The sequence below is a fragment of the Hyperolius riggenbachi genome, chromosome 6 (genome assembly GCF_040937935.1).
Source record: "Hyperolius riggenbachi isolate aHypRig1 chromosome 6, aHypRig1.pri, whole genome shotgun sequence".
In the NCBI taxonomy this organism is placed as follows: Eukaryota; Metazoa; Chordata; class Amphibia; order Anura; family Hyperoliidae; genus Hyperolius; species Hyperolius riggenbachi.
In genome coordinates, this window is record NC_090651.1 from 359,972,558 (window position 1) to 360,000,433 (window position 27,876).

The window sequence follows — 27,876 nt, forward strand, 5'->3', positions numbered from 1 at the left end:
CTCCTCTGGCAGAGAAGAAGTAAACAGTTCAATTACAGTTGAGATAATAAAAGTCAGAAGACAGCCCTCTCCACGACTAACTTAGTCGGAGAGCTTAATAGCTTTTTTGCATAGAGATAACCACTGGAGTTTCTCAACTCTTCCTGTACTGGAAACAATTAGACTGATGTATCTGATCTTAATGTTTTATTTCTTAGCTGTACTACACATACAAATCATAATATCATAATTTTTTTTTCGCTTCAGTGTCTCTTTAAGCCCCTTTAGGCCCTGGGCTCTTTTGCCGTCTTCCCGGGTCGCTCCGATCCTCCGCTGGTCTTTCTTCAATTGCCCCAGTTGTGCTGTGCTGCGCATGCACAGCCTAGACCTGAAATCCCATTGCCAGGTGCATTCCTGCTGAAGGAGGTCCCATGTAAGTATAAATGCTTTTAAAACGTTCATCTCAGGTACACTTTAAGTCACACATCTGATCTGCATGCTTGTTCAGGGTCTATGACTAAAAGTATTAAAGGCAGAGGATCAGCAGGACAGCCAGGTGATGTGTATTGTTTGAAAGGAAATAAATATGTCAACCGCAATATCCCACTTCAGCTGTCCTATAAAGCCCTTGTAGAGGTGCATGATTTGTTTTTGCATATTGTGTGATTTGTATTATAATTTGCGATGCACAAATATTTCTGCATTGCACCAAAATCATTTTCACTTGGCTGGCTGGGATTGTAATCATGACTATCTCTCCAAATGACAGATATTGCCTGACTGACCTGATGAGCAGTCTAAACTCCTCCCCTGTCCCATCAAAACCCACAGGAGATTGCCAGGAAGGAGCTGGGAGGGGCACCAGCTAGTCTCTCATTGCAAACACAGAGCTGACACCACCCACAGAAGGGATCAGAAGGAGGAGGTGGGTGGAGTCAGATGAAGAGTCTGTGCAGAGTAAGAAACTCCAAATATGTGCTTGTGATCCTCTCTTTCCCAAGTAAGTTGTGTATTAATTATCTCTGCATGTTTTCTTCAGTAACGAGTTCTAGCTTGTTATACTGGGTGCCTATCTGTGTGTACAGAACACTCTGCTCCATCATTACATTTACTCCCATACTGACCGTACTGATGGGTGGACTCGTTGGCCCACAGGCAGAACTGTGACCCACCCTTGGGCCACATATATTTCTACCTAAAACTTTATGGAAATCTTTTCTTATGTTAATTGCTCAATTTTATTGAATATTTGCATTGGTCTTCATTACTGCATCATCATACCTCCCAACATTTTGAGATAAGAAAGAGGGACACTTTAAAACACGCCCCCAGCCACACCCCTAACCATGCCCCTACCACACCCCTCATCATGTATATCTCAAAGAATTTAGAATCAAAAGATGTATTTTTATTATTCAAACCACACTGGTGCTCTCTATCATCACTAGTTTTCCATCATTTTAACATTTGAAAATAAGAAATATCAATATCAATTTAGATGACTGAAATAAAGTTTAGAGGCAATTAAACACATTTTTCCAGTAGATAAAATACATATATTTACACAGATCTGTACATGAGTCCTGAAAGAGGGACAACGGAGGGAGAAAAAGGGACAGAGGGACTTTGGTCTAAAAGAGGGACTGTCTTTCCAAAAGAGAGACAGGTGTGAGCTATGGCCTCATGTTAGGCCCTGGGTGGCTTCTATTGATACTGTTGATATTTTTCATGTGTTGATGGTTTCAATAAAAACTAGCCGTCCCGCGTCGTAGCATACGCCGCATCTTCTATCTATCTAATAGAGTACGTGCCTCAACCTTGAAGCAAGAAGAATAAAGGTGGGTACACACATCAGATAAAAGTCTTTGGAAAAATGAAAGATCACAGACCAATTCTACCCCCTTCCATGTAGTATCAGAGCCACACCTACACAGTCTATTCTATGGAGCTGCACTCCCCATTAGATAGAAATCTTTGCAAGATGCTGCACACAAAGTTGCTGTACACATTCAAAAGATCAGTATCTGCAAAAGATCCGTTCCTGCAAAAGATCATTACCTACAAAATACATTCATAGTCTATATTTCCATGCGGATTATTGTGGACATTTTTCCGCATAAGGGCATAAGCATCCGCATACAATGAATTTTCGATGCTGGTCGAAAACACAAATATTTCTGAAGATTTTCGTGAAAATTCGCCAAAAAACGAAAACAGGATTTTCGATGCGAAAATGACTTAGGCGAAAATTCGCAAGCAACACTGCTAAATGCTACATTAGCACTATCCAGGAGCGCCACAGGGAGGATTCCCAATCAGGGATGCTCAAATTCTGCTTCGGGAGATATCCGGATTTTTGCTATCTGGATATCTCCCAGTAATGCTGTGCGGGCTGGGTGGGGGGGTCAAGCTTACCTCTCTGACATCTTCTTTGGTCGTCCCTCAGCGCCTCCCACGATGCGGTCCAAGCGGCCGTCACCTGATTACAAACACTTCCTCCTTCCGGGTTGAAGGAGGAAGTGTTTGTAATCACGTGACGAGCATGGAGCGCATCGTGGGAGGCGCCGAGGGACGACCGAAGAAGACGTCAGAGAGGTAAGCTTGACCCCCCCGCCCAGCCCGCACAGCTTTACTGGGAGATATCCGGATAGCAAAAATCCGAATATCTCCCGAAGCAGAATTTGAGCATCCCTATTCCCAATGCCCCCTTTTTATACAACCGGAGGGACCGCGGTAACCACAGCGGCACCCCGGAGTGGGAGGCTGGGTGCCGCAGGCGACCCCCCCCCCCCAAGCGTGGCCAGCGCCAGGGAGAGCCGTCTGCACCCACCTCCCAATATTAAAAACAGGCACTTACCTTAACGTCCATTGGGTTCTGCTACATGCGCATTAATTTTCTCATGGAAAGCATTTTGTGCAGTTTGTATCCTTTGGAGGCAGGTGGTGGATGGCTTGCTCCGGTGGTGTGAGCCCTGGAGTGAGTTGTCTGCACCTGTCCCCCCCCCCCCTCTGGAGTGCTGTATGTGAGCCAGCCCTGAACTCTAAAGCTCGGGGTGACCCATGCTTCACTCCTTTCTCATGTGGTGCCCCCAAGTTAATGCGCATGTAGCAGAACGCAATGGACGTTAAGGTAAGTGCCTGTTTTTAATATTGGGAGGTGGGTGTGGATGGCTCTCCCCGACGCTGGCCACGCTTGGGGGGGGTCGCCTGCGCCTCCCCCTCCGGGGTGTCGCTGTGGTTCCCAGGCAGTGAGAGAGCCTGGGACCCTGTGGTCCCCCCGGTTGTATAAAAGGGGGGCATTGGGAATCCTCCCCGTGGCACTCCTGGATAGTGCTAATGTAGCATGTAGCAGTGTTGCTTGCGAATTTTCACCTCGAAAATCCCGTTTTCGTTTTTTGGCGAATTTTCACGAAAATCTTCAGAAATATTTGCGTTTTCGACCAGCATCGAAAATTCATTGTATGCGGATGCTTATGCCCTTATGCGGAAAAATGTCCACAATAATCCGCATGGAAATTCAATCTATGCGGACGTTTATACGGAAAAATGCCTGCAATAATGCGCAAGAAACTTCTCTGAATGCGGGCGCTAATGCCCTTATGTGGAAAATGTCCGCAATCATACGCAAGTAATGCGAAAATGACTGGCCTTAGGCGAAAATTAACGTGAAAAAATTAGATGGAAAATTTGCCTGTCAAAACGAAATTAGGCGAAAATTCGGTAAAAATTTATCGAAACAAATTTTTGCATTTTCGCTCATCACTGGCATGTAGCAGGGCGACTGCTTTGCAGTATTGGTTTTTTGACCCTGCATAGTTTGGCATGCAAAAGCAAATGCATATTTGCATGAGCATTGCCTCATGAATAGCCAATTAGGCCAGATTTGCAAAGCCAGACTTGCTAGGGTAGGCCTCTTTTCCACGGACAGTTGATAGGCAGTAACATGCCTCTCAAACTCTTACAACTGCTCACTACTGACTGGTAACAGCTTGCTGCTGCCTGGAAACTGCTTGTTGCTGCCTGGTATCTGCTCACTGCTGCTTGGTAACTGCTTGCTGCTGCCTGGTAACTGCTTGCTGCTGCCTAGTAACTGCTTGCTGCTGCCTGGTAACTGCTTGCTGCTGCCTGGTAACTGCTTGCTGCTGCCTGGTAACTGCTTGCTGCTGCCTGGTAACTGCTTGCTGAGCACACAGCTCAACAGTCCGTGGAAAAGAAGCCTAAAACTTGGTGATTGAGCACGCATACATTTTCTCATGCAAAGTACTTCTTCTTCTTGCTCGAAGGTTGAGGCACTTACTCTATTATATATATAGATCCTTTGAAATGAAATGTGGTTAAAACAGAGATAATATACCTTAGCCACTCATAATGCAGGTTTACATATATGCCAAGCAAATGCACCATTAGACAAGTTGCAATGCTTTTGCCAGGGATTGCAATACAGCTGTATAAGGTTCCTGGCCAATATACCTATTAGTTGCATTATTAAAAAAAAATATATATATATACAGCTCCCAAGCCTTTTTAACCCCTTTTCACCCATTAAGCTGGTATAGCTAAAGTTCAGAGACCGGACCACTCGGTGGTCAGCACCATCAATACATATAGTGGCGCCACCCATTCTTTTGGGGGCCAGGTGGAGCCTATAGTTAAAATATTGGTAATGTAACATTACATTTATTTTACTATAGGCCTAACCTATTCTCACACCAACTCTTCCTGCTATTGTCTGACAACACCAACCCCCCTCCTAGTGCCTAACACCCTGGCACCCCAAATGACCAAAACTCCCTAAGCTGTTGGGGTCAGGCCAGATTTACCATAAGGCACTGTAGGCTCGTGCCTAAAGGCGCCTGATGATGGAAATGTGGCTCACTCCCCTCCTTGAGTGCCTCCCTCCCGCCTTCCCTATGCAAACTCCTGAACCGAGTTTAAATGAGAGGTTGCTTACCCAGCTCTCAGCATTCCACTGACAAGAACTCCGTTCAGCTGGGGCGCCTCTAGCTACTCAATACTGAGAATAGCTCTGACTACCTGATACTAAGAGGCACCTGTAGCTGCCTATGACGGGCAAGGGAAGTAAGGGGGAAGTGACAGCTGGGCCAGCAAGCACACTTGCGGTGCAGTTTGGTAGAGGGTCGTAGGTTCATGGAGGGCGAAGTCTAGGGGGCCTGGACATCTATAGGCTCGCGTTGGTTGGGGATGAACGTTTGGGCAACCTGAATTCCAGCATCAACACTAGTCTTAACTGTAGGGCCCGAGACGCGCTGCAGCACTTCCTTGCTGTGCGAGTCCGCAGCCGAATTCCTGGAAGCCATGCACAGCTATAGGATTCGTTGTGCCCCACACGGAAAAATGTTTGCAATAGCGATTCAGTCGGCGGCACCATTATTCCCTATGGAAGAGTTTTCCCTGCGTGATTTGCCTGACTTCTGCTGTAGTGGAAGGAGGCCCTAAAGCTTTTTGACATGTTTACTATTTAATTTTAATTTTTTTTCAAGTCATCTGCAAGTCATTATTTCTAGCATATGATCAAGTAAGTACACATTCATCTGAGTTCCCCGTGATCACATCCTGAATGTATAATGTGTATGGTGATGACTTTGGTGACTATAACAGAAGCTCCGGGACCTTCTCATTATCAGAATTAGAGGGGAAAGCTGCGAAGTGTCTTCTGCCTGACCTAGAAGATGGACTGCAGCTCCTACAAGCTCTACCATGTACATGATCATGATTCCAGAACATTGCTGGAGACTTATTATTCTGGTGACCCTGACATGGCCTTTAAAGAGGACACGCTGATATATCCAATGGAGAAACTGCACAATACACTAAGCATGGGTAGGTGCACTAATGATAGTTCCAGTTCCTGGAGAACTGGGCAGACTTTGCAGTCGGCTACAGGTTCTACATCAGGGATGGGCTGCACCTTAATGGGGAGGGCGCAGCTGCATTGGGGGAGAAGATGGCTAAACGGTTGGAGGAGATTTTGAACTAGGATCTGGGGGGAGGCGGGAGGATAAAGTCTCAATACGTAGACAAGATGAGGTAAAAAGACAGTGGGAGCCTATCATTATGGGGGGTTGAGAGGGGGGTGGGGACAGTGTAAAGATTAAGGAGGTTGGTAAAACTTCAAGTAGCCCATTTCATGTAAACAAAATTGGTAAATGTGGTGGTAAAAATATAAAGTGCATGGTAACCAATGCTCGGAGCCTTGCAAATAAAATAGACGAACTAGAGTTCATTCTGAATGACAAAGGCTATGACATTTTGGGAATAACCGAGACATGGATGGATGAAAGCCATGACTGGATAGCTAATTTAAAAGGATACAATGTGTTTAGGAGGGATAGAACAGGGAAAAAAGGTGGAGGGGTTTGTCTCTTTGTTAAGAATTCTCTTACAGCTGTCCTCAACGATGAGATGGAAGAAGATTGCGAAGATGTGGAGTCCGTTTGGGTAAATATTCATGGTAGAAATAAAAGTTGCCAATTGCTTATTGGGGTATGCTACAGGCCACCTCTTATTAATGAAGCTGCAGAACTGCGATTACTACAGCAGATTGAAAAAGCTGCAAGTAAAAACGAGGTCATAATGATGGGCGACTTCAACTTTACAGACATTGACTGGGGTATTGAGGCTACCCATTCTGGTAAAAGCAGCAGATTTCTGGCAGCACTACAGGACAATTACTTGACTCAAATGGTAACGGAACCAACTAGGGGGAATGCGTTATTGGATCTGATCATTTCTAATAGACCAGATAATGTATCAAATGTGCAGGTTGAAGAACATTTGGGAAATAGTGATCACAACATGATAACGTTTGATCTGGTGACTGATAGGCCACGGGGCAGCGGGACCACTAAAACTATGAATTTTAGAAAAGCAAAGTTTAATCAAATTAGGCAGGCACTAAGTTTGGTGAACTGGGATAATGTACTACAAGGGGAGGACACTAAAGGGAAATGGCAAGCTCATCGACAACAAGTTAAATAATCCTACTCAATGCCAAGCCGCTGCAGCTAAAGCTAACAAAATTTTGGGATGCATTAAAAGGGAAATAAAAACTCGAGATGCTAGCATAATATTGCCCCTGTTTAACTCTCTAGTAATGCCACATCTGGAATATGGAATTCAGTTCTGGGCACCACATTACAAAAAAGATATTGCAGTTTTAGAGCAGGTGCAGAGACGAGCAATAAAATTGATACGTGGGATGGAAGGTCTCGCTTACCAAGAAAGGTTAGATAAACTGGGTTTATTTAGTCTAGAGAAAAGACGCCTTAGAGGGGATCTAATTAACATGTATAAATACATCAGAGGGCAATATAATAGCTTGGCGGATGAGCTTTTTGTCCCTAGGCCTTCTCAAAGGACTAGAGGACATGATCTGCGCATGGAGGAAAAACGTTTTAGCCATTTATTTAGGAAAGGGTTCTTTACAGTAAGAGTGAGTGATTAAGATGTGGAATGCATTGCCACAGGAAGTCGTTATGGCAAACTCTATACCTGCATTTAAAGGGGGCATAGATGCTTTCCTTGCGTTGAAAGACATCCATGGCTACAATTACTAGGTTATGCCTAATGATGTTGATCCAGGGATGTTATCTGATTGCCATCTAGTCGGGAAGGAATTTTTCCCTTTTGGGGCTAATTGGACCATGCCTTGTAAGGGTTGTTTCGCCTTCCTCTGGATCAACAGGGATATGTGAGGGAGCAGGCTGGTGTTGTACTTTGTACTGGTTGAACTCGATGGACGTATGTCTTTTTTCAACCAAAATAACTATGTAACTATGTAGCTATGATATTGATAACAATTATGTGTAATAAACCTAAGGCTAGGAACCCACTTGCAGCGCTTTTATAAGCATTTTGCAAGCGCTTGTGAATTGAAAAACTTTTTTTTTAATCTCCCACAGCAATGCATTAGCAAAAGCTTTTTAACTCACAAGCACTTAGAAAAGTGCTGATAGTGGGTTCCAGGCCTAAGAATTCATGATCGCGTGCAAACGCGAACATTTGCGCGAAAACGGCCGTGCTATCAGTTACCACTCTTTTGTGAATCCAGCCCTTAGTGGGCACAAACTACAGCGCTAACCTTATCTGAGTTAGTGTGCCTTATCTGAGGTTAGTGTGCCTTATCTGAGGTTAGTGTGCATTATCTGAACTTAGTGCCCCTTAAGTAGCTTTGTGCAAATTAAAAGATGCACAAAGCTACATCGCGCACTGCACGATAACATCGCACCCGCTATACTGTATATGATGCGACCATAAGGTAGCATAGGATGCGACGAAAATGGTGCACTGATGCGCCGTTTAGGTTGCATCCTATACGACCTTAAGGTCGCATCATGTACAGTATAGTGGGTGCGATGTTATCGTGCAGTGCGCGATGTAGCTTTGTGCATCTTTTAGTGTGCACAAAGCTACTTAAGTGGCACTAAGTTCAGATAAGGCACACTATCCTCAGATAAGGCACACTAACTCAGATAAGGCACACTAACTCAGATAAGGCACACTAACTCAGATAAGGCACACTAACCCCAGATAAGGCACACTAACCTCAGATAAGGCACACTAACTCAGATAAGGCAGACTAACCTCAGATAAGGCAGACTAACCTCAGATAAGGCAAACTAACCTCAGATAAGGCACACTAACTCAGATAAGGCACACTAACCTCAGATAAGGCACACTAACCTCAGATAAGGCACACTAACTCAGATAAGGCACACTAACCTCAGATAAGGCACACTAACCTCAGATAAGGCACACTAAACTCAGATAAGGCACACTAACCTCAGATAAGGCACACTAACTCAGATAAGGCACACTAACTCAGATAAGGCAAACTAACCTCAGATAATATTTTTTTGCCTGCAAGAGCTAATTTCTAGGCATGGAAGTGACAGCTGTCTTGTCATATAGTAAACATCACTGATAAGCAAATTACAATCATAAAAGGAGGATAAAAAGGTCAATAGTTCATGTATTTTCGCTCAGGGACACTTAAAGTGCAACTGAACTCAGAACATCCTCTCTGTTTTAACCTCCTTAGCGGTAACCCCATACTGGACACGGGGTAAGCCGCCGGAGGGTGCCGCTCAGGCCCTGCTGGGCTGATTTACATAATTTTTTTTTGCTACACGCACTTTGCTAGCTGCGTGCGCATTACGATCGCCACCGCTACCCGCCAATTCGCCGCTATCCACGGCCCCCCCCCTCCCCCAGACCCCTTTCGCAGCCTGGCCAATTAGTGCCAGGCAGTGCTGAGGAGTGGATCGGAATGCCCGCTGACGTCACGATGTCGATGACGTCGGTAACGTCATGGCGATCGTCGCCATGGCGATCGGAGGGGTGGGAGGAATAGCAAAGGGAGGGGGGGAGCATGTAGCTAGCGTAGCGCTTTTAAAAAAAAATGTAAAAAAAAGTGCTTCGCTGCCCCCCGGCAGATTTATTGTACTGCCAGGGAGGTTAAAAGACACGCAACAGCATAATAACTAAACATAAAACATTTCTATTTCCTGGCCCGCATTTCAGGGTACCTGCAGGCTTCTACTCCTATGTGTTTTTGTATGCCTGCCAATAAATGTTTGCACATATACTCCTCTGTGTGAAAAGTCAAAAGATATCCCGCACTCTTGACAGTTTAGCTAACAGTCCAACAGTTCTGGAAAGTCCAAGCAACAACTGTTTAGGGGTGTACTCACTTTTGTTGCCAGTGGTTTAGACATAGTCGGTGTGTATCAGTGTTGCTTGCGAATTTTCACCAAAGCCATTTTCGCATCGGAAAATGTTATTTTTGACGTTGAGAAAATATTTGCAAAAATACATTGTATTTGTACAAGTAAATGAATTTGCGAAAAACACACAAATAAAAAAAAAACAAACTTATTTTTACTGCAAAAATTTAAGAAAAGTGCCAAATCATTTATTTTTGTGGTAAAATTTGTGAAAAATGTGCAAAGTCACAAACTTATTACAACATGATTGTCGGTAGCATTTTTGCTCGAAAGTTGAATTTAACATTATTTTTTGAAAATGAATGCAAAACGAATATTGTCATTTTCACTCTTCACTGTTGTGCATTGAGCTATCTGGATGGGACAGCAAAGTGTACACTGTTATAGAGATGGCCTTAACGGTTCGCACGCGAACAACGCGGGTTCGAGTTTGCATCGAATCGCAAACTTTATGTGAGTTCAACCCGCCCCCTGTACTACATCATTGGGCTAAATCTTGACCCTCTACATCACAGTCAACAGACACATGGCAGCCAATCAGGCTGCACTCCCTTCTGAAGCCCCCTCCCCCCCCCCCCCCCCTTATAAAAGGCAGCAGCGTCAGCCATGTTCTCACTCTGTGTGCTGCAGTATTAGTGAGAGAAGGGAGAGACATTGGAGAGATAGGAAAAGCGATAGTTAGGAGGTCTGTTAGCTTACTCCTTGCTGATATTTAGCAATAGTGCCCCTTTAATATTCAAAAAGCCGGCATCGGTTGCCGGTAAACTAATCATATGGCCGGCTTGAGCGGGGATGATGTCACATCCGCCCGCTTGCTCATCCTCTTCCTGTGGGTACGAGGCTGGAGTGCAGCTTGCGTCCCAGCACTCGTACGGCTATTGGCCATGAAATACAAGTCCTCCAATCGGAGGCAGCCCCTATGAAATGCTGCTGGGTTGCTAAGCAACCCTGCCACTGTATACAAACAGAGTGTGCGGGATGTTCCCCTCTGTACATCGGCGGCCAAAAGAATACTTTTGTAAGGCAGAGGCACAGTGCAGTTTGAGAGTGCACATATAATTCATAGTGCCCCTGTACTGCTGTAGTTAAACCACATATAGGACGCACGCCCCCTTTATAAAAAGATAGAGTTTCCCAACATCCTAAAGCACAATTAAAAGTTGATCTATGCCACTATTTTGTTATGTTTCATTGGGACTCTAACATTGTGTCCACATACAGTATGTGAATAAAGGAGAAGGGAGCCAAATCAATTAATGAATCACAAATTCATGTATGTAGGTGTAATTCTAACACTAAGGGCTTGATTCACCAAGCGGTGCAAAGTGTTTGCACGCTGGTGAAAAGGCCCTTATCACGCCTAAACTCACTTTAGGCATGATAAGAAGAAACTCGCGCGAAGTTACCGCGCGTACGCGCGTACGCGCGTAAGTGCGCGTGCAGCACCCGACGCTTCGCGCGAAGCTCCCATTAAACCCTATGGGACTTTGCGCGCGCTCTCACGCGCGTACGCGCGGTAACTTCGCGCGAAAAGCAGGTAAAAGCGGTGATAACTCAGTGGTGAAAAGGTCATCACGCCTAAAGTCTTTTAGGCGTGATAACTGAGTTATCACCGCTTTGTGAATCAAGCCCATAGTACGCAAAGAGATGCAAAACTCCGCAATACTTAGTCCAAGATGTCTGAACTCATGTGGGGTAGTGCATATGGGATAATAGATCTGTATCTCACCTAGCGAGACCCTTGGGGGGGGGGGAGAGAAAGGAGTAATACCCAAAAATGATCAGGGGGCTGGTACGATCAAAGAAAACACGCCAAATTTAAGTCCTCGTTCAGACCTCTTGGTGCAATCGTGTCCAATCTACAAATCCACTGCGATTCTATCTGAGTAAGTTTGTAATCAAAATCTCCCCCTCTAATACCTTTCTTCCAACACCAAATTCCCCCAAAAGAAATATTGAATCTATTAGTGCCATGGATGTCATTCATATGTTTAGCAATGGATGTCTCTCTTCTATGCTTAATATCTCCAATATGTTTGAATATGCGGTCCTTAAGTTGTCTTGTGGTTTTACCCACATACCAAAGATTGCATCGACACCTGGCTCCATATACCACCCCTCGTGTATCACAATTGATAAAAGATCTGATATCAAAGATGCGTCCATTATTAGGTGCCGTAAATTGTTTAACTGTCGGCATATACCTACAGGCCTTGCACTTTCCACATCTAAATGATCCGTTGGGCTTACTCGGCAACCAGGTCTGTGTAGGGGTGGAGCATTTCATGAATGTACTGTGTACAAGCATGTCTCTAAGGTTGGGGGATCTCCTATAGGTGATTGCTGGATTGGGAGGTAACATTTTTGCAAGATCTTTGTCCTTCTGTAGAATCGGCCAGTAATGTCGCACAATCTCAAAGACTGTGTGCGATTGGTCGGTGAAAGTGCCAATGAGTCTAGGGGTAGGTTTGTCCGTTCCCTACTTAGGTTTTACCATAAGGGTCTCAGTTCTCTGTGTCTCTCGGGCTCTTTTGTGGGCATGCTCTATCACTTGATCAGGTAACCCCCTCTGCCTAAAACGTTTATTAAAGAGAACCCGAGGTGTGTTTAAAGAATGTTATCTGCATACAGAGGCTGGATCTGCCTATACAGCCCAGCCTCTGTTGCTATCCCAAATCCCACTAAGGTCCCCCTGCACTCTGCAATCCCTCATAAATCACAGCCATGCTGTGAGGCTGTGTTTACATCTGTAGTGTCAGTCTCAGCTGCTCCCCCGCCTCCTGCATAGCTCCGGCCCCTGCCCCCGTCCCTTCCCTCCAATCAGCAGGGAGGGAAGGGATGCAGGCGGGGACTGGAGTTCTGCAGGAGGCGGGGAGAGCAGTAGACTGACACTTTAGAGATAAACACAGCCAGCTCTGACAAGCTGTTTGTCAGCAGCGTGGCTGTGATTTATGAGGGATTGCAGAGTGCAGGGGGACCTTAGTGGGGTTTGGGATAGCAACAGAGGCTGGGCTGTATAGGCAGATCCAGCCTCTGTATGCAGATAATATTCTTCAAACCCACCTCGGGTTCTCTTTAAGTAATTGGAATTCTTCCTAGAATGCTTTTTCTGTCGAGCAATTCCTTCTTGCCCTCAAAAATTGGCCCACTGCGATACTTTTCCTCAGAGACCTAGGATGAGAACTGTCCCATTTTAATAACGCCTTTGTGGATGTGGGTTTGTGATAGACGGCAGTATTCAACTTTCCATCTTTGCCGATGGTAATAGTAAGATCCAGGAAGTTGATTGACGATTTTCTATCTCTTCTCAATAATAATTCGATCGGTATGAGATTCACACACAAAATCCATCAATCGTCTAAGAGCTCAATAGGACCTTCCCATAGGATCACCACGTCGTCTATAAAGCGTCCCCAGTACAAGATATGTGATGTGAAAAATAAAAGATCGTCCGAAAATACATGGGTATCTTCCCACCAGCCCAGGAACAGATTAGCATATGGTTTTAGTCATATTATATTGTATATGTATATATATATATATATATATATATATATATACATATACAGTGGTGTGAAAAACTATTTGCCCCCTTCCTGATTTCTTATTCTTTTGCATGTTTGTCACACTTAAATGTTTCTGCTCATCAAAAACCGTTAACTATTAGTCAAAGATAACATAATTGAACACAAAATGCAGTTTTAAATGATGGTTTTTATTATTTAGTGAGAAAAAAAACTCCAAATCTACATGGCCCTGTGTGAAAAAGTGATTGCCCCCCTTGTTAAAAAAAAACTTAACTGTGGTTTATCACACCTGAGTTCAATTTCTGTAGTCACCCGCAGGCCAGATTACTGCCACACCTGTTTCAACCAAGAAATCACTTAAATAGGAGGTATCTGACACAGAGAAGTAGACCAAAAGCACCTCAAAAGCTAGACATCATGCCAAGATCCAAAGAAATTCAGGAACAAATGAGAACAAAAGTACTGTAATTGAGATCTATCAGTCTGGTAAAGGTTATAAAGCCCTTTCTAAAGCTTTGGGACTCCAGCGAACCACAGTGAGAGCCATTATCCACAAATAGCAAAAACATGGAACAGTGAAGAACCTTCCCAGGAGTGGCCGGCCGACCAAAATTACCCCAAGAACGCGGAGAAAACTCATCCGAGAGGCCACAAAAGACCCCAGGACAACATCTAAAGAACTGCAGGCCTCACTTGCCTCAATTAAGGTCAGTGTTCATGACTCCGCCATAAGAAAGAGACTGGGCAAAAACGGCCTGCATGGCAGATATCCAAGGCGCAAACCACTTTTAAGCAAAAAGACCATTAAGACTCGTCTCAATTTTGCTAAAAAACATCTCAATGATTGCCAAGACTTTTGGGAAAATACCTTGTGGACCGACAAGACAAAAGTTGAATTTTTTGGAAGGTGCGTGTCCCATTACATCTGGCGTAGAAGTACCACAGCATTTCAGCAAAAGAACATCATACCAACAGTAAAATATGGTGGTGGTAGTGTGATGGTCTGGGGTTGTTTTGCTGCTTCAGGACCTGGAAGGTTTGCTGTGATAGATGGAACCATGAATTCTACTGTCTACCAAAAAATCCTGAACCCAAGCTTAAGCGATCTTGGGTGCTGCAGCAGGACAATGACCCAAAACACACCAGCAAATCCACCTCTGAAAAGCTGAAGAAAAACAAAATGAAGACTTTGGAGTGGCCTAGTCAAAGTCCTGACCTGAATCCTATTGAGATGTTGTGGCATGACCTTAAAAAGGTGGTTCATGCTAGAAAACCCTCAAATAAAGCTGAATTACAACAATTCTGCAAAGATGAGTGGGCCAAAATTCCTCCAGAGCGCTGTAAAAGACTCGTTGCAAGTTATCGCAAACGCTTGATTGCAGTTAATGCTGCTAAGGGTGGCCCAACCAGTTATTAGGTTCAGGGGGCAATTTCTTTTTCACACAGGGCCATGTAGGTTTTGAGGTTTTTTTTCTCACTAAATAATAAAAAACATCATTTAAAACTGCATTTTGTGTTCAATTATGTTATCTTTGACTAATAGTTAATGGTTTTTAATGAGCAGAAACATTTAAGTGTGACAAACATGCAAAAGAATAAGAAATCAGGAAGGGGGCAAATAGTTATTCACACCACTGTATATATATATATATATATATATATATATATATATATACTGTATATATACACAGATTTTACATTATCAAAGATATTATCGTTTCTATGTGTAAAAGGGTATTTCTGCAGAGGGATTGGTTAGGGTTAGGCACCACCCGGGCGGCTGTTAGTTTTAGGCAACACCAGGGGGGGTGGCTAGGGTTAAGCACCACCGGGGGGATTACAGGTAGACACCACCGAGGGGGGGGGGTAATTAGGGTTAGGCACCACCAGGGGGTGGTTAGTTTTAGGCACCACCAGGGGAGGGTTCTGTGTGAGAGTAGGATTGAGTTAAGCTGTATTGTTGAATTACATAACGACTTTTAACATTAATATCTTTTCATTCTTATTTCCCGTCTAATTACAATGGTATTTATCGTTAACCAAGTTTGACAACAATGTTTATCGCTATAAGATTTCGTTATCCACCCGCGCCATTTTGTTATCAAGCCAAGCCCTTTTTTTACTGCGCCCTTTTTTCATGCATGCTCCAAATAGCATAAAAGGATGGATAAATAATTTAAAATGTTTCCCAGTAATTACTTTTATGCCAGAGGGCTGAGTTTTCAGAGCCTGTTAGGTAGGCTATGTAGTTAGGAGCAGGTAGCTGAATGATTGGCCAAGGTAAAGAAGATGTCTTGTGAATGTAGACTTGAAGGAGTTCCAATGTCAGTACAAGAGATGGCTTGAACCTCCGATTTTTGGTTGGCGAACCACGAACGCGAATTTGCAAAAAAGTTTGCGAACCATCGAACATCATAAACCACAATAGACTCCAATGGGCAGGTGAACTTGAAAAACTACAAACACTGTTTCTGGTCACAAAAGTGATGGAAAAGATGTTTCAAGGGGTCTAACACCTGGAGGGGGGCATGGCGGAGTGGGATACACGGCAAAAGTCCCGGGGAAAATCACGGATTTGACGCAGAGCAGGGTTATAATCCATAAAAGGCAGAAATCACATTGCATTCCTATATTGGAGGCCTAAAGTGCTTGAAAACATCTTGCGTGTGTATACATGGATCAGCAGGTAGTGTAATTAGTGTACTGCTTCACTGACAGACCAAACTCACTGTGTAACGCACCGCAAACAGATGGCCGTGCTGGTACACACATTGGCTAGTGTGCAGGCAATGGTGGCTTTCCAGCCCATATGGTCGGTCTAAAGGTAGCTCAATGACAGAACAACAGTGACTGTCCAGCTGATTGAATTTGGTCTGTCCACAATGAAGCAACAACCATATTATCTTGGGTGTGCCCCCAACACTCATTAGGCAAGCATGTACACGCACCAGAAAAATTATTATTCTTTTTGTTAGCGACATTAAACATTCAGGAATCCACCTGGAGTCCTGGATCCTGTTGGTGATGGCGGAGAAGGCAGTCAAGCGGCCTGCAGGCAGAGATGCTGTGGGGGGACTGACTTAGTCTTGGGGCAGGCAGCAGCGGCCGGCAGGCAGAGATGCTGTGTGGAGACTGACTTAGTCTTTGGGCAGGCAGTCACACGGCGTGCAGGCAGAGATGCTGTGTGTGGGGACTGACTTAGTCTTCAGGCAGGCAGTAGCACTCCGTGAGGCAGGGCAAGCCAGAAGTTGGATGGCAAATTGTGACAGCTCTGGCCACAGGTCAAGCCTGCACACCCAGTAGTCCAGGGGTTCATCACTGCTTAGATTGTCGATGGTTCTTTCTCTACCATTGTTAAAGCTTACATCAATTTTTTTAAATATTTTTTCTGCTGTCTGCGCAGTTCCTTCAACGAGAATCTGTTATGAAGGGCAAGTCTGCCATCCATTCAAGTGAAAGGTATGCACTGACTGCCAGGTATAATACAATGTGCAGTCACACAAGTGCAGTGAAAAGGTATGCAATGACTGCTTCTATAATACAATGTGCAATCATGCAGGTGCAGTGAAAGGGTATGCACTGACTGCTGCTATAATACAATATGCAGTCACACAGTTGCAGTGAAAGGTATGCAGTGACTGGTATAATACAGTGTGCAGTCACACAGATGCAGTGGAAGGTATACACTGACTGCTAGTATATTACAATGTGCAGTCATACAGATGCAGTGAAAGGTATGCACTGACTGCTGTATGATGATGAGACAAATACACTTGAAATCTTATAATGAGAATCTGTTATGGAGGGCAAGTCTGACATCCATTCAAGGGAAAGGTATGCACTGACTGCCAGGTATAATACAATGTGCAGTCAAACAGGTGCAGTGAAAAGGTATGCACTGGCTGGTATATAAAACAGTGTGCAGCACACAGGTGCAGTGAAAGTTATGCAGTGACTGTTGGTATAATATAATGTGCAGTCACACAGGTGCAGTAAAAGGTATGCAGTGAATTCTGGTACAATGTGCAGCCACACAGGTGCAGTGAAAGATATGCACTGACTGCTGGTATAATGCAATGTGCAGTCACACAGGTGCAGTGAAAAGGTATGCAGTGACTGCTGGTGGTATGATACCATGTGCAGTCACATAGGTGCAGTGAAAAGGTATGCAGTGACTGCTGGTGGTATAATATAATGTGCATTCACACAGGTGCAGTGAAAGGTATGCACTAACTGCTGGTATAATACAATGTGCAGTCACACAGGTGCAGTGAAAAGGTATGCACTGACTGCTGGTATAAAACAATGTGCAGTCACACAGGTGCAGTGAAAAGGTATGCACTGACTGCTAGAATAATACAATGTGCACTGACTGCTGGTATAATACAATGTGAAGTCACACAGGTGCAGTGAAAAGGTATGCAGTGACTGCTGGTGGTATGATACAATGTGAAGTCACACAGGTGCAGTGAAAAGGTGTGCAGTGACTGCTGCTATAAAACAATGTGCAGTCACACAGGTACAGTGAAAGATATGCCCAACTGCTGGTATAATACAATGTGCAGTCACACAGGTGCAGTGAAAGGTATGCACTAAGTGCTGGTATAATACAATGTGCATTCACACAGGTGCAGTGAAGGGTATGCACTAACTGCTGGTATAATACAAGAAGATGTACAGAGGCGCCGGAAGTATAAAAGTGGCTAAAAAGTTTAAAATGTTTTGGTCGCGGTGGTGGACCAGCTGACCACAAACGGACAACAAGGCTGTTGTTATTAAATAAATATATACAAAATTTATTCGGAAAGCTCCCAGCAATTAATTGCTGGGAGCTTTCCGAATAAATTTTGTATATATTTATTTAATAACAACAGCCTTGTTGTCCGTTTGTGGTCAGCTGGTCCACCACCGCGACCAAAACATTTTAAACTTTTTAGCCACTTTTATACTTCCGGCGCCTCTGTACATCTTCTTGCATTCAGAAGTCCACCCTTGGTGGAAGGGTGATCTGCCCTACAATTCCTCTATCCACAGAGAGCGACGTTTTACTCCTGAGTGGGGACAGGCTTGTTCTCCCCACCTGCGTTTACAGTGGTTGCTCTTGAGGCAACCCTGACTTGTGAGTATATTACTTACTTTCATTATTCTCATCCCCTACAAAAACATACTACACTATTTTGGGCTCTCGGTCTTTTCTCTTTTCATATTTTGCTGGTATAATACAATGTACGGTCACACAGGTGCAGTGAAAGGTATGCACTGACTGCTGGTATAATACAATGTGCCTTCACACAAGTGCACTGAAAAGGTATGCAGTGACTGCTGCTATATAATACAATGTGCAGTCACACAGGTGCAGTGAAAAGTATGCACTGACTGCTGGTACAATAAAATGTGCAGTCACACAGGTGCAGTGAAAAGGTATGCAGTGACTGCTGGTGGTATGATACAACGTGCAGTCACACAGGTGCAGTGAAAGGTATGCACTGACTGCTGGTGGTATGATACAATGTGCAGTCACACAGGTGCAGTGAAAAGGTATGCATTGACTGCTGGTATAATACAATGTGCAGTCACACAGGTGCAGTGAAAGGTATGCACTGACTGCTGGTATAATACAATGTGCGGTCACACAGGTGCAGTGAAAGGTATGCACTGACTGCTGGTATAATACAATGTGCCTTCACACAAGTGCACTGAAAAGGTATGCAGTGACTGCTGCTATATAATACAATGTGCAGTCACACAGGTGCAGTGAAAAGTATGCACTGACTGCTGGTACAATAAAATGTGCAGTCACACAGGTGCAGTGAAAAGGTATGCAGTGACTACTGGTGGTATAATACAACGTGCAGTCACACAGGTGCAGTGAAAGGTATGCACTGACTACTGGTATAATACAATGTGAAGTCACACAGGTGCAGTGAAAAGGTATGCAGTGACTGCTGCTACAATACAATGTGCAGTCACACAGGTGCAGTGAAAGATATGCACTGACTGCTGGTATAATACAATGTGCAGCCACACAGGTGCAGTGAAAAGGTATGCACTAACTGCTGGTATAACACAATGTGCAGTCACACCGGTGCAGTGAAAGGTATGCACTAACTGCTGGTATAACACAATGTGCAGTCACACCGGTGCAGTGAAAGGTATGCACTGACTGCTGGTATAATACAATGTGCAGTCACACAGGTGCAGTGAAAAGGTATGCAGTGACTGCTGATGGTATGATACAACGTGCAGTCACACAGGTGCAGTGAAAGGTATGCACTAACTGCTGGTATAATACAATGTGAAGTCACACAGGTGCAGTGAAAAGGTATGCAGTGACTGCTGGTGTTATGATACAATGTGCAGTCACAGAGGTGCAGTGAAAAGGTATGCACTGACTGCTGGTATAATACAATGTGTGGTCACACAGGTGCAGTGAAAGGTATGCACTAACTGCTAGTATAATACAATGTGCAGTGACACAGGTGCAGTGAAAAGTATGCACTGACTGCTGGTTTATTACAATGTGCAGTCACACAGGTGCAGTGAAAAAGTATGCAGTGACTGCTGCTATATAATACAATGTGCAGTCACACAGGTGCAGTGAAAGATATGCACTGACTGCTAGTATAATACAATGTGCAGTCACACAGGTGCAGTGAAAAGGTATGCACTGACTGCTAGAATAATACAATGTGCACTGACTGCTGGTATACTGGATAGGATGGCTATATGGGCACATACATGGCAGATGAAATTCAATGTTGACAAATGTAAAGTCATGCATTTTGGTCGTACCAATGGTCTAGCACCATACAAAATAAATGGGATACAGTTGGGAACATCAAACTTGGAGAAGGACTTAGGAGTACTCATCGACAACAAGTTAATTAATCGTACTCAATGCCAAGCCGCTGCAGCTAAAGCGAACAAAATTTTGGGATGCATTAAAAGGGAAATAAAAACTCGAGATGCTAGCATAATATTGCCCCTGTTTAACTCTCTAGTAAGGCCACATCTGGAATATGGAATTCAGTTCTGGGCACCACATTACAAAAAAGATATTGCAGTTTTAGAGCAGGTGCAGAAACGAGCTACAAAATTGATACGTGGGATGGAAGGTCTCGCTTACCAAGAAAGGTTAGATAAACTGGGTTTATTTAGTCTAGAGAAAAGACGCCTTAGAGGAGATCTAATTAACATGTATAAATACATTAGAGGGCAATATAATAGCTTGGCGGATGAGCTTTTTGTCCCTAGGCCTTCTCAAAGGACTAGAGGACATGAGCTGCGCATGGAGGAAAAACGTTTTAGCCATTTATTTAGGAAAGGGTTCTTTACAGTAAGAGTGGTTAAGATGTGGAATGCATTGCCACAGGAAGTCGTTATGGCAAACTCTATACCTGCATTTAAAGGGGGCTTAGATGCTTTCCTTGCGTTGAAAGACATCCATGGCTACAATTACTAGGTTATGCCTAATGATGTTGATCCAGGGATTTTATCTGATTGCCATCTGGAGTCAGGAAGGAATTTTTCCCATTTGGGGCTAATTGGACCATGCCTGGTGGGGTTTTTTTCGCCTTCCTCTGGATCAACAGGGGTATGTGGGGGACGGGCTGGAGTTGTACTTTGTACTGGTTGAACTCGATGGACGTATGTCTTTTTTCAGCCAAAATAACTATGTAACTATGTAACTACAATGTGAAGTCACACAGGTGCAGTGAAAAGGTGTGCAGTGACTGCTGCTACAATACAATGTGCAGTCACACAGGTGCAGTGAAAGATATGCACTGACTGCTGGTATAATACAATGTGCAGTCACACAGGTGCAGTGAAAAGTATGCACTAACTGCTGGTATAATACAATGTGCAGTCACATAGGTGCAGTGAAAAGGTATGCAGTGACTGCTGGTGTTATGATACAATGTACAGTCACAGAGGTGCAGTGAAAAGGTATGCACTGACTGATGGTATAATACAATGTGTGGTCACACAGGTGCAGTGAAAGGTATGCACTAACTGCTGGTATAATACAGTGTGCAGTCACACAGGTGCAGTGAAAGGTATGCACTGACTGCTGGTATAATACAATGTGCAGTCACACCGGTGCAGTGAAAAGTATGCACTAACTGCTGGTATAATACAATGTGCAGGCACACAGGTACAGTGAAAAAGTATGCAGTGACTTCTGCTATATAATACAATGTGCAGTCACACAGGTGCAGTGAAAGATATGCACTGACTGCTGGTATAATGCAATGTGCATTCACACAGGTGCAGTGAAAAGGTATGCAGTGACTGCTGGTGGTATGATACAACGTGCAGTCACACAGGTGCAGTGAAAGGTATGCACTGACTGCTGGTATAATACAATGTGAAGTCACACAGGTGCAGTGAAAAGGTATGCAGTGACTGCTGCTACAATACAATGTGCAGTCACACAGGTGCAGTGAAAGATATGCACTGACTGCTGGTATAATACAATGTGCAGTCACACAGGTGCAGTGAAAAGGTATGCACTAACAGCTGGTATAACACAATGTGCAGTCACACCAGTGCAGTGAAAGATATGCACTGACTGCTGGTATAATACAATGTGCAGTCACAAAGGTACAGTGAAAAGGTATGCAGTGACTGCTGATGTTATGATACAATGTGCAGTCACAGAGGTGCAGTGAAAAGGTATGCACTGACTGCTGGTATAATACAATGTGTGGTCACACAGGTGCAGTGAAAGGTATGCACTAACTGCTAGTATAATACAATGTGCAGTCACACCGGTGCAGTGAAAAGTATGCACTGACTGCTGGTTTAATACAATGTGCAGTCACACAGGTGCAGTGAAAAAGTATGCAGTGACTGCTGCTATATAATACAATGTGCAGTCACACAGGTGCAGTGAAAGATATGCACTGACTGCTGGTATAATACAATGTGCAGTCACACAGGTGCAGTGAAAAGGTATGCACTGACTGCTAGAATAATACAATGTGCACTGACTGCTGGTATATTACAATGTGAAGTCACACAGGTGCAGTGAAAAGGTGTGCAGTGACTGCTGCTACAATACAATGTGCAGTCACACAGGTGCAGTGAAAGATATGCACTGACTGCTGGTATAATACAATGTGCAGTCACACAGGTGCAGTGATAGGCATGCACTGACTGCTAGTATAATACAATGTGCAGTCACACAGGTGCAGTGAAAGGTATGCACTGACTGCTAGAATAATACAATGTGCACTGACTGCTGGTATAATACAATGTGAAGTCACACAGGTGCAGTGAAAAGGTGTGCAGTGACTGCTGCTACAATACAATGTGCAGTCACACAGGTGCAGTGAAAGATATGCACTGACTGCTGGTATAATACAATGTGCAGTCACACAGGTGCAGTGATAGGCATGCACTGACTGCTAGTACAATACAATGTGCAGTCACACAGGTGCAGTGAAAGGTATGCACTGACTGCTGGTATAATACAATGTGCAGTCACACCGGTGCAGTGAAAAGTATGCACTGACTGCTGGTATAATACAATGTGCAGTTACACAGTCCCCCCCTTACCCACCCAGCAGCATCCAGCGCGTCCCTCCTTCCCCACCCAGCAGCATCCAGCGCATCCCCCCCTTCCCCACCCAGCAGCATCCAGCGCGTCCCCCCCTTCCCCACCCAGCAGCATCCAGCACGTCCCTCCCTTCCCCACCCAGCAGCATCCAGCGTGTCCCTCCCTTCCCCACCCAGCAGCATCAAGCGCGTCCCCCTCTTCTCCACCGAGCCGCATCCAGCGCCCCCCCCCCCTTCCCCACCCAGCAGCATCCAGTGCATCCCTCTTTCCCCACCCAGCAGCATCCAGCGCGTCCATTTTTTACCACCCAGAAGCATCCAGTACATCCCTCCCTTCCCCACACAGCAGCATCTAGTGCGTCCCTCCTTCCCCACCCAGCAGCATCCAGTGCGTCCCTCCTTCCCGTCTCTAGGCCCCGCATAGGACACTCGCCCCAGGCCCCGCATACTCTAAGGACGCCTCTGTTTAGGGTTAATAGATTTGATGCATCACCCAACACGGGCAACAAAGCAGGTAGCCCCTAACTTCGGCACCCCTAATTTGGGGCATTACTTCTCCCTCCGAGGTGCTACGACTTGGAGGGGGAATCGTTGCTACGACTCGTAGACAGATATATACGTACGCCACTGAAAAGGCTTGGCTTTGGCTGATTCAGTCCAACACTTGTCCAGGTTGCAGATAAAGGTTACCAAAAGTAGAACACCAAGCCTACATCTGAATACATAGATCATGTTACACTGACATTCTAAAAATGACTGTCAGAAGCCTCCATTAATATGACATGTACCCCCTGCAGGTCACATGGCTGGAGAGATCTTGATTGACATCAGTGCTGGACCACTTGTTCACCATCTCTATTCTGCCTGTGAAGTTTTCCAAGAGATCATCCTGATGAGGCCCACTGAGAAATGCATCATGGAGATAATGAAATGGCATGATGATCGTACCGGAGCTTTCTGCTGGGGGCACGTGGCTAAGCATGTTACTGACTTAGAAGGTAAAAGGTGAGTTCTCATGGAATGACATTTGAATTTAACCATTTCAGCCCACGGGTATTTTTCACCTTATGGGCGATAGGAATTTTCACCTGTCAGCGCTCCTCCCATTCATTCCCCAATAACTTTATCACTAAAGTTATTGGGGAAAATCCATACATTTTATTTGGCCATTTGTCCGGGTTATTGCAACGTTAAAATTATATCCCTAGAACAATGTATGGTAACAATATTTGGAAATAAGGTGCATTTTTTCAGTTTTACTGTACATCCATCACAAATTTTAGTCCATTATTTAATAATTACAGTGGGATGCGAAAGTTTGGTACAACCTTATTAATTTCCATGTTTTTCCTGTATAAAACATTGGTTGTTACGATTAAAAATGTCAGTTAAATATATCATATAGAAAACACACACAGTGATATTTGAGAAGTGAAATGAAGTTTATTGGATTTACAGAAAGTGTGCAATAATTGTTTTAATAAAATTAGGCAGGAACTAATTATTGGAACTCAAATTGGCTTGGTAAGCTCAGTGACCCCTGACCTGCATACACAGGTGAATCCAAGTATGAGAAAGAGTATTTAAGGAGGTCAATTGCAAGTTTCCCTCCTCATTTAATTTTGTCTGAAGAGTAGCAACATGGGGGTCTCAAAACAACTCTCAAATGACCTGAAGATAAAGATTGTTCACCATTTTGGTTTGAGGGAAGGATACAGAAAGCTGTCTCAGAGATTTCAGCTGTCTGTTCCCACAGTTAGGAACATACTGAGGAAATGGAAGACCACAGGCTCAGTTCAAGTTAAGGCTCGAAGTGGCAGAGCAAGAAAAATCTCGGATAAACAGAAGAGACGAATGGTGAGAACAGTCAGAGTCAACTCACAGACCAGCACTAAAGACCTTCAACATCATATTGCTCAAAATGGAGTCACTGTGCATTGTTCAACCATTTGGTGCACTTTACACAAGGATATGCAGTATGGGAGAGTGATGCGAAGGATGCCTTTTCTCCGCCCACAGCACAAACTTTAAGGTATGCTAAAGGACATTTGGACAAGGCAGCTTCATTTTGGAATAAGGTGCTGTGGACTGATGAAACTAAAATTTTGTTATTTGGGCATAACAAGAGGCGTTATGCATGGAGGGAAAAACAACACAGCATTCCAAGAAAAACACCTGCTACCCACAGTAAAATATGGTGGTGGTTCCATCATGTTGTGGGGCTGTGTGGCCAGTGCAGGGTCTGGGATCTTCTCAAAGTTGAGGGATGCATGGATTCCACTCAGTATCAGCAGATTCTGGAGACCAATGACCAGGAATCAGTGACAAAGCTGAAGCTGCCTCAGGGCTGGATCTTTCAACAAGACAACGACCCTAAACAGTGTTCAAAATCCAGGCATTCATGCAGAGGAACAAGTACAATGTTCTGGAATGGCCATCTCATTCCCCAGACCTGAATATAATTGAAAATCTGTGGTGTGAGTTAAAGAGAACTGTCCATGCTCGGAAGCCATCAAACCTGAATGAACTAGAGATGTATTATAAAGAGGAATGGTCCAAAATACCTTCATCCACAATCCAGACTCTCATCGGAACCTACAGAAAGCGTTTAAAGGCTGTAATTTCTGCAAAAGAAGGATCTGCTAAATATTGATTTCATTTTTTTTTGTGGTGCCCAAATTTATGCACCTGCTTAATTTTGTTTAAACAATTATTGCACACTTTCTGTAAATCCAATAAACTTCATTTCACTTCTCAAATATCACTGTTTGTGTCTTCTATATGATATATTTAACTGACATTTTTTATCGTAACAACCAACGATTTATACAGGAAAATCATGGAAACTAACAAGGTTTTGCATCCCACTATATATGCCCTCTTGTCATAGATATTTTTTTCCCCACTAAAGTCAGTAGGTGTATTTTACCATTTGGCCACAAGATGTCCCCGCTGAGCAAAAATCCTATTAGCGTACTTTGTACGCTACATAGGATACAATGTGTTGTTACATTGTAACTTAAAAAGTGATGCAGGTTTCCATTGGAAACCTGCGATCACAGTGGCGACGGGGAGATTATGAATGGGTACATTGTTCCCATTCCTAAATTTAACGATCAGGCAGCGCAAACCGGCGGAAATTATGGCCGGAGATAGCGTGGCGGCTCTATGTAATAATAAACACTGTTTTTGAACAAGAACAGTGTTTATTCTCGGCGGACATGCTCAGATTGGCCCCGTGCTAGCAGTAGCAGCGCGATCGCGGGCATCTGTCCGCACGATCGCCTGCAGACCCCTCAAACTGCAGGGACGTGACTAGCGCGTCCCTGCGGCTCTAGCAGCTGCCGCTGCGGACGTGAAGCTCACATCCGCATGGCATAAATGGTTAATAGTGACTTCTAATTTTTGATGTATGCTAAGGTATTTTCTGTGATTCTAAGTTTAATATAATCTCTTCTTTTTCTAGTGAAGAATGTGAGGCAAAAGAGATGAAGCTAAAGTCAGCAATAACGCACATTGTGAAGTTTGACCCAGAGATAGAATCTCTAACACATCTGATAGGGGTTCTTCAGGCCGACTGCATTATTAGCTATGGGTTTCTGGATGTGGTCTGCAAAGATCAAGAGGACTACAAGAGAAACTTGAGAAAGATCTTAAATATTTTAAAACCAGGAGGACACCTGATCTTATATGGGGCATTGAATACTTCTTATTACACAGTTGAGGGACACAAGTTCCATGTTCTCTCATACAATGAACATTTTGCATCAAATGCACTTCTTGCTGAAGGGATGACCATTCTCCAATGTGAAGTGACCCCCAGGAAATCTGAGAGTCATCATTTGACTGATTATGATGGTCGCTTGTTCATCACAGCTTGTAAGCAGGAGTAGAACAGAAGATAAATTATAGCTATTGAATGTAGAAGTCTGGTAGAAAAAAAATTACCATGCTCTCACTATCGCTTTCACATTATGATGCCCTTCATTTCCTTCAGAATAAAACTCCACTTGCTACAAAAAAAACCAAAAAAGTATTTCCTATTTTCATTTACAGCCGGCTAGTAATTCATGAAATGTATGGGTCCTGATGCTAGTGAGGATCGTTATCAGCTAATTAATTACATCCACACATAATTACGATTTTAAATTCAGTTGATTTTGTATAATCATTTTGTAATTTTCGTGAAATTTCTTGCCGACTTTAGTGGTGAATAGCAAAACCCCGATACATGCTTTTGTCTCCAAAATGGATACATATGTTAGTAGTATCAATTATGTGAGTAGTGGGTACAAGTCAAAAAAAAAATTCAATTGATTTTAAAAATGCAAAGAAAAAATGGTTTTTAAACTCAGAAATATGTCAGTTGAAAAAAAAAAAACATATTTCCTTTGCATTTTTAACCATTTTAGCCGGCGGGGATTTTTCACCTTATGCATTAGAGCAATTTTCACCTCCCATTCATTCGCTAATAACTTTATCACAACTTATCACAATTTATTGATCTAGATCTCGTTTTTTCCGCCACTAATTAGGCTTTCTTTGGGTGGTACATTTTGCTAAGAATATTTTTTTTATAAATGCATTTTAACAGGATTAATAAGAAAAAAAAAATGGAAAAAATTAATTATTTCTCAGTTTTCGTCCATTATAGTTTAAAATAATCCACGCTACCATAATTAAAACCTATGTATTTTATTTGCCCGTTTGTCTCGGTTATGACACCATATAAATGTTGTCCCTATCACAATGTATGGTGCCAATATTTTATTTGGAAATACATTGTTTCCGTTTTGCATCCATCACTATTTACAAGCTTATAATTCAAAAAATGTTCGTAGTATACCCCCTTCAAATGCATATTTAAAAAGTTCAGACCCTTAACTACTTATGTCTTTTTTTTTTAATTGTAATTTTTTTCTCCATTAAAAATTTTATTTGGGTAATATTTTGGGGTGGGACAAACAGTTAATTTTTGTTGTTATATGTGTAAATTGTAATGTAAAAAACATGTAGATGTAGTTTTACTATTTGGCCACAAGATGGCGACCTTCATTTTTTTC

At 43.5% G+C, this 27,876-nt stretch overlaps 1 protein-coding gene across 3 annotated transcripts; it reads left to right on the top strand.

Annotated features, from left to right (window-relative positions):
- The first annotated feature begins 877 nt into the window (after positions 1–877).
- On the top strand, positions 878–26,912 carry LOC137523028 (indolethylamine N-methyltransferase-like). 3 transcript variants are annotated; one of them, XM_068243209.1, is made up of 3 exons: positions 878–979; positions 23,611–23,818; positions 26,280–26,912. In XM_068243209.1, exons 1-3 carry the CDS (start codon positions 919–921, stop codon positions 26,704–26,706), a joined length of 696 nt encoding a protein of 231 aa, XP_068099310.1. In that variant the 5' UTR covers positions 878–918; the 3' UTR covers positions 26,707–26,912. The 3 variants fall into 3 exon arrangements, with proteins under 3 accessions (XP_068099310.1, XP_068099309.1, XP_068099311.1); XM_068243208.1 differs by lacking the exon at positions 878–979 and adding an exon at positions 5,620–5,820 and having other exon boundaries at positions 26,280–26,909; XM_068243210.1 differs by lacking the exon at positions 878–979 and adding an exon at positions 11,993–12,080 and having other exon boundaries at positions 26,280–26,910.
- The last annotated feature ends 964 nt before the right edge of the window (positions 26,913–27,876 follow it).

Excerpts from the sequence above, each read along its gene's own strand:
- LOC137523028 (XM_068243208.1), top strand. The coding sequence starts at position 5,670 with ATGGACTGCAGCTCCTACAAGCTCTACCATGTACATGATCATGATTCC. Across the intron at positions 5,821-23,610 it reads GCACAATACACTAAGCATGG|GTCACATGGCTGGAGAGATC; the intron begins GTAGGTGCACTA and ends TACCCCCTGCAG. Across the intron at positions 23,819-26,279 it reads ACTGACTTAGAAGGTAAAAG|TGAAGAATGTGAGGCAAAAG; the intron begins GTGAGTTCTCAT and ends TTCTTTTTCTAG.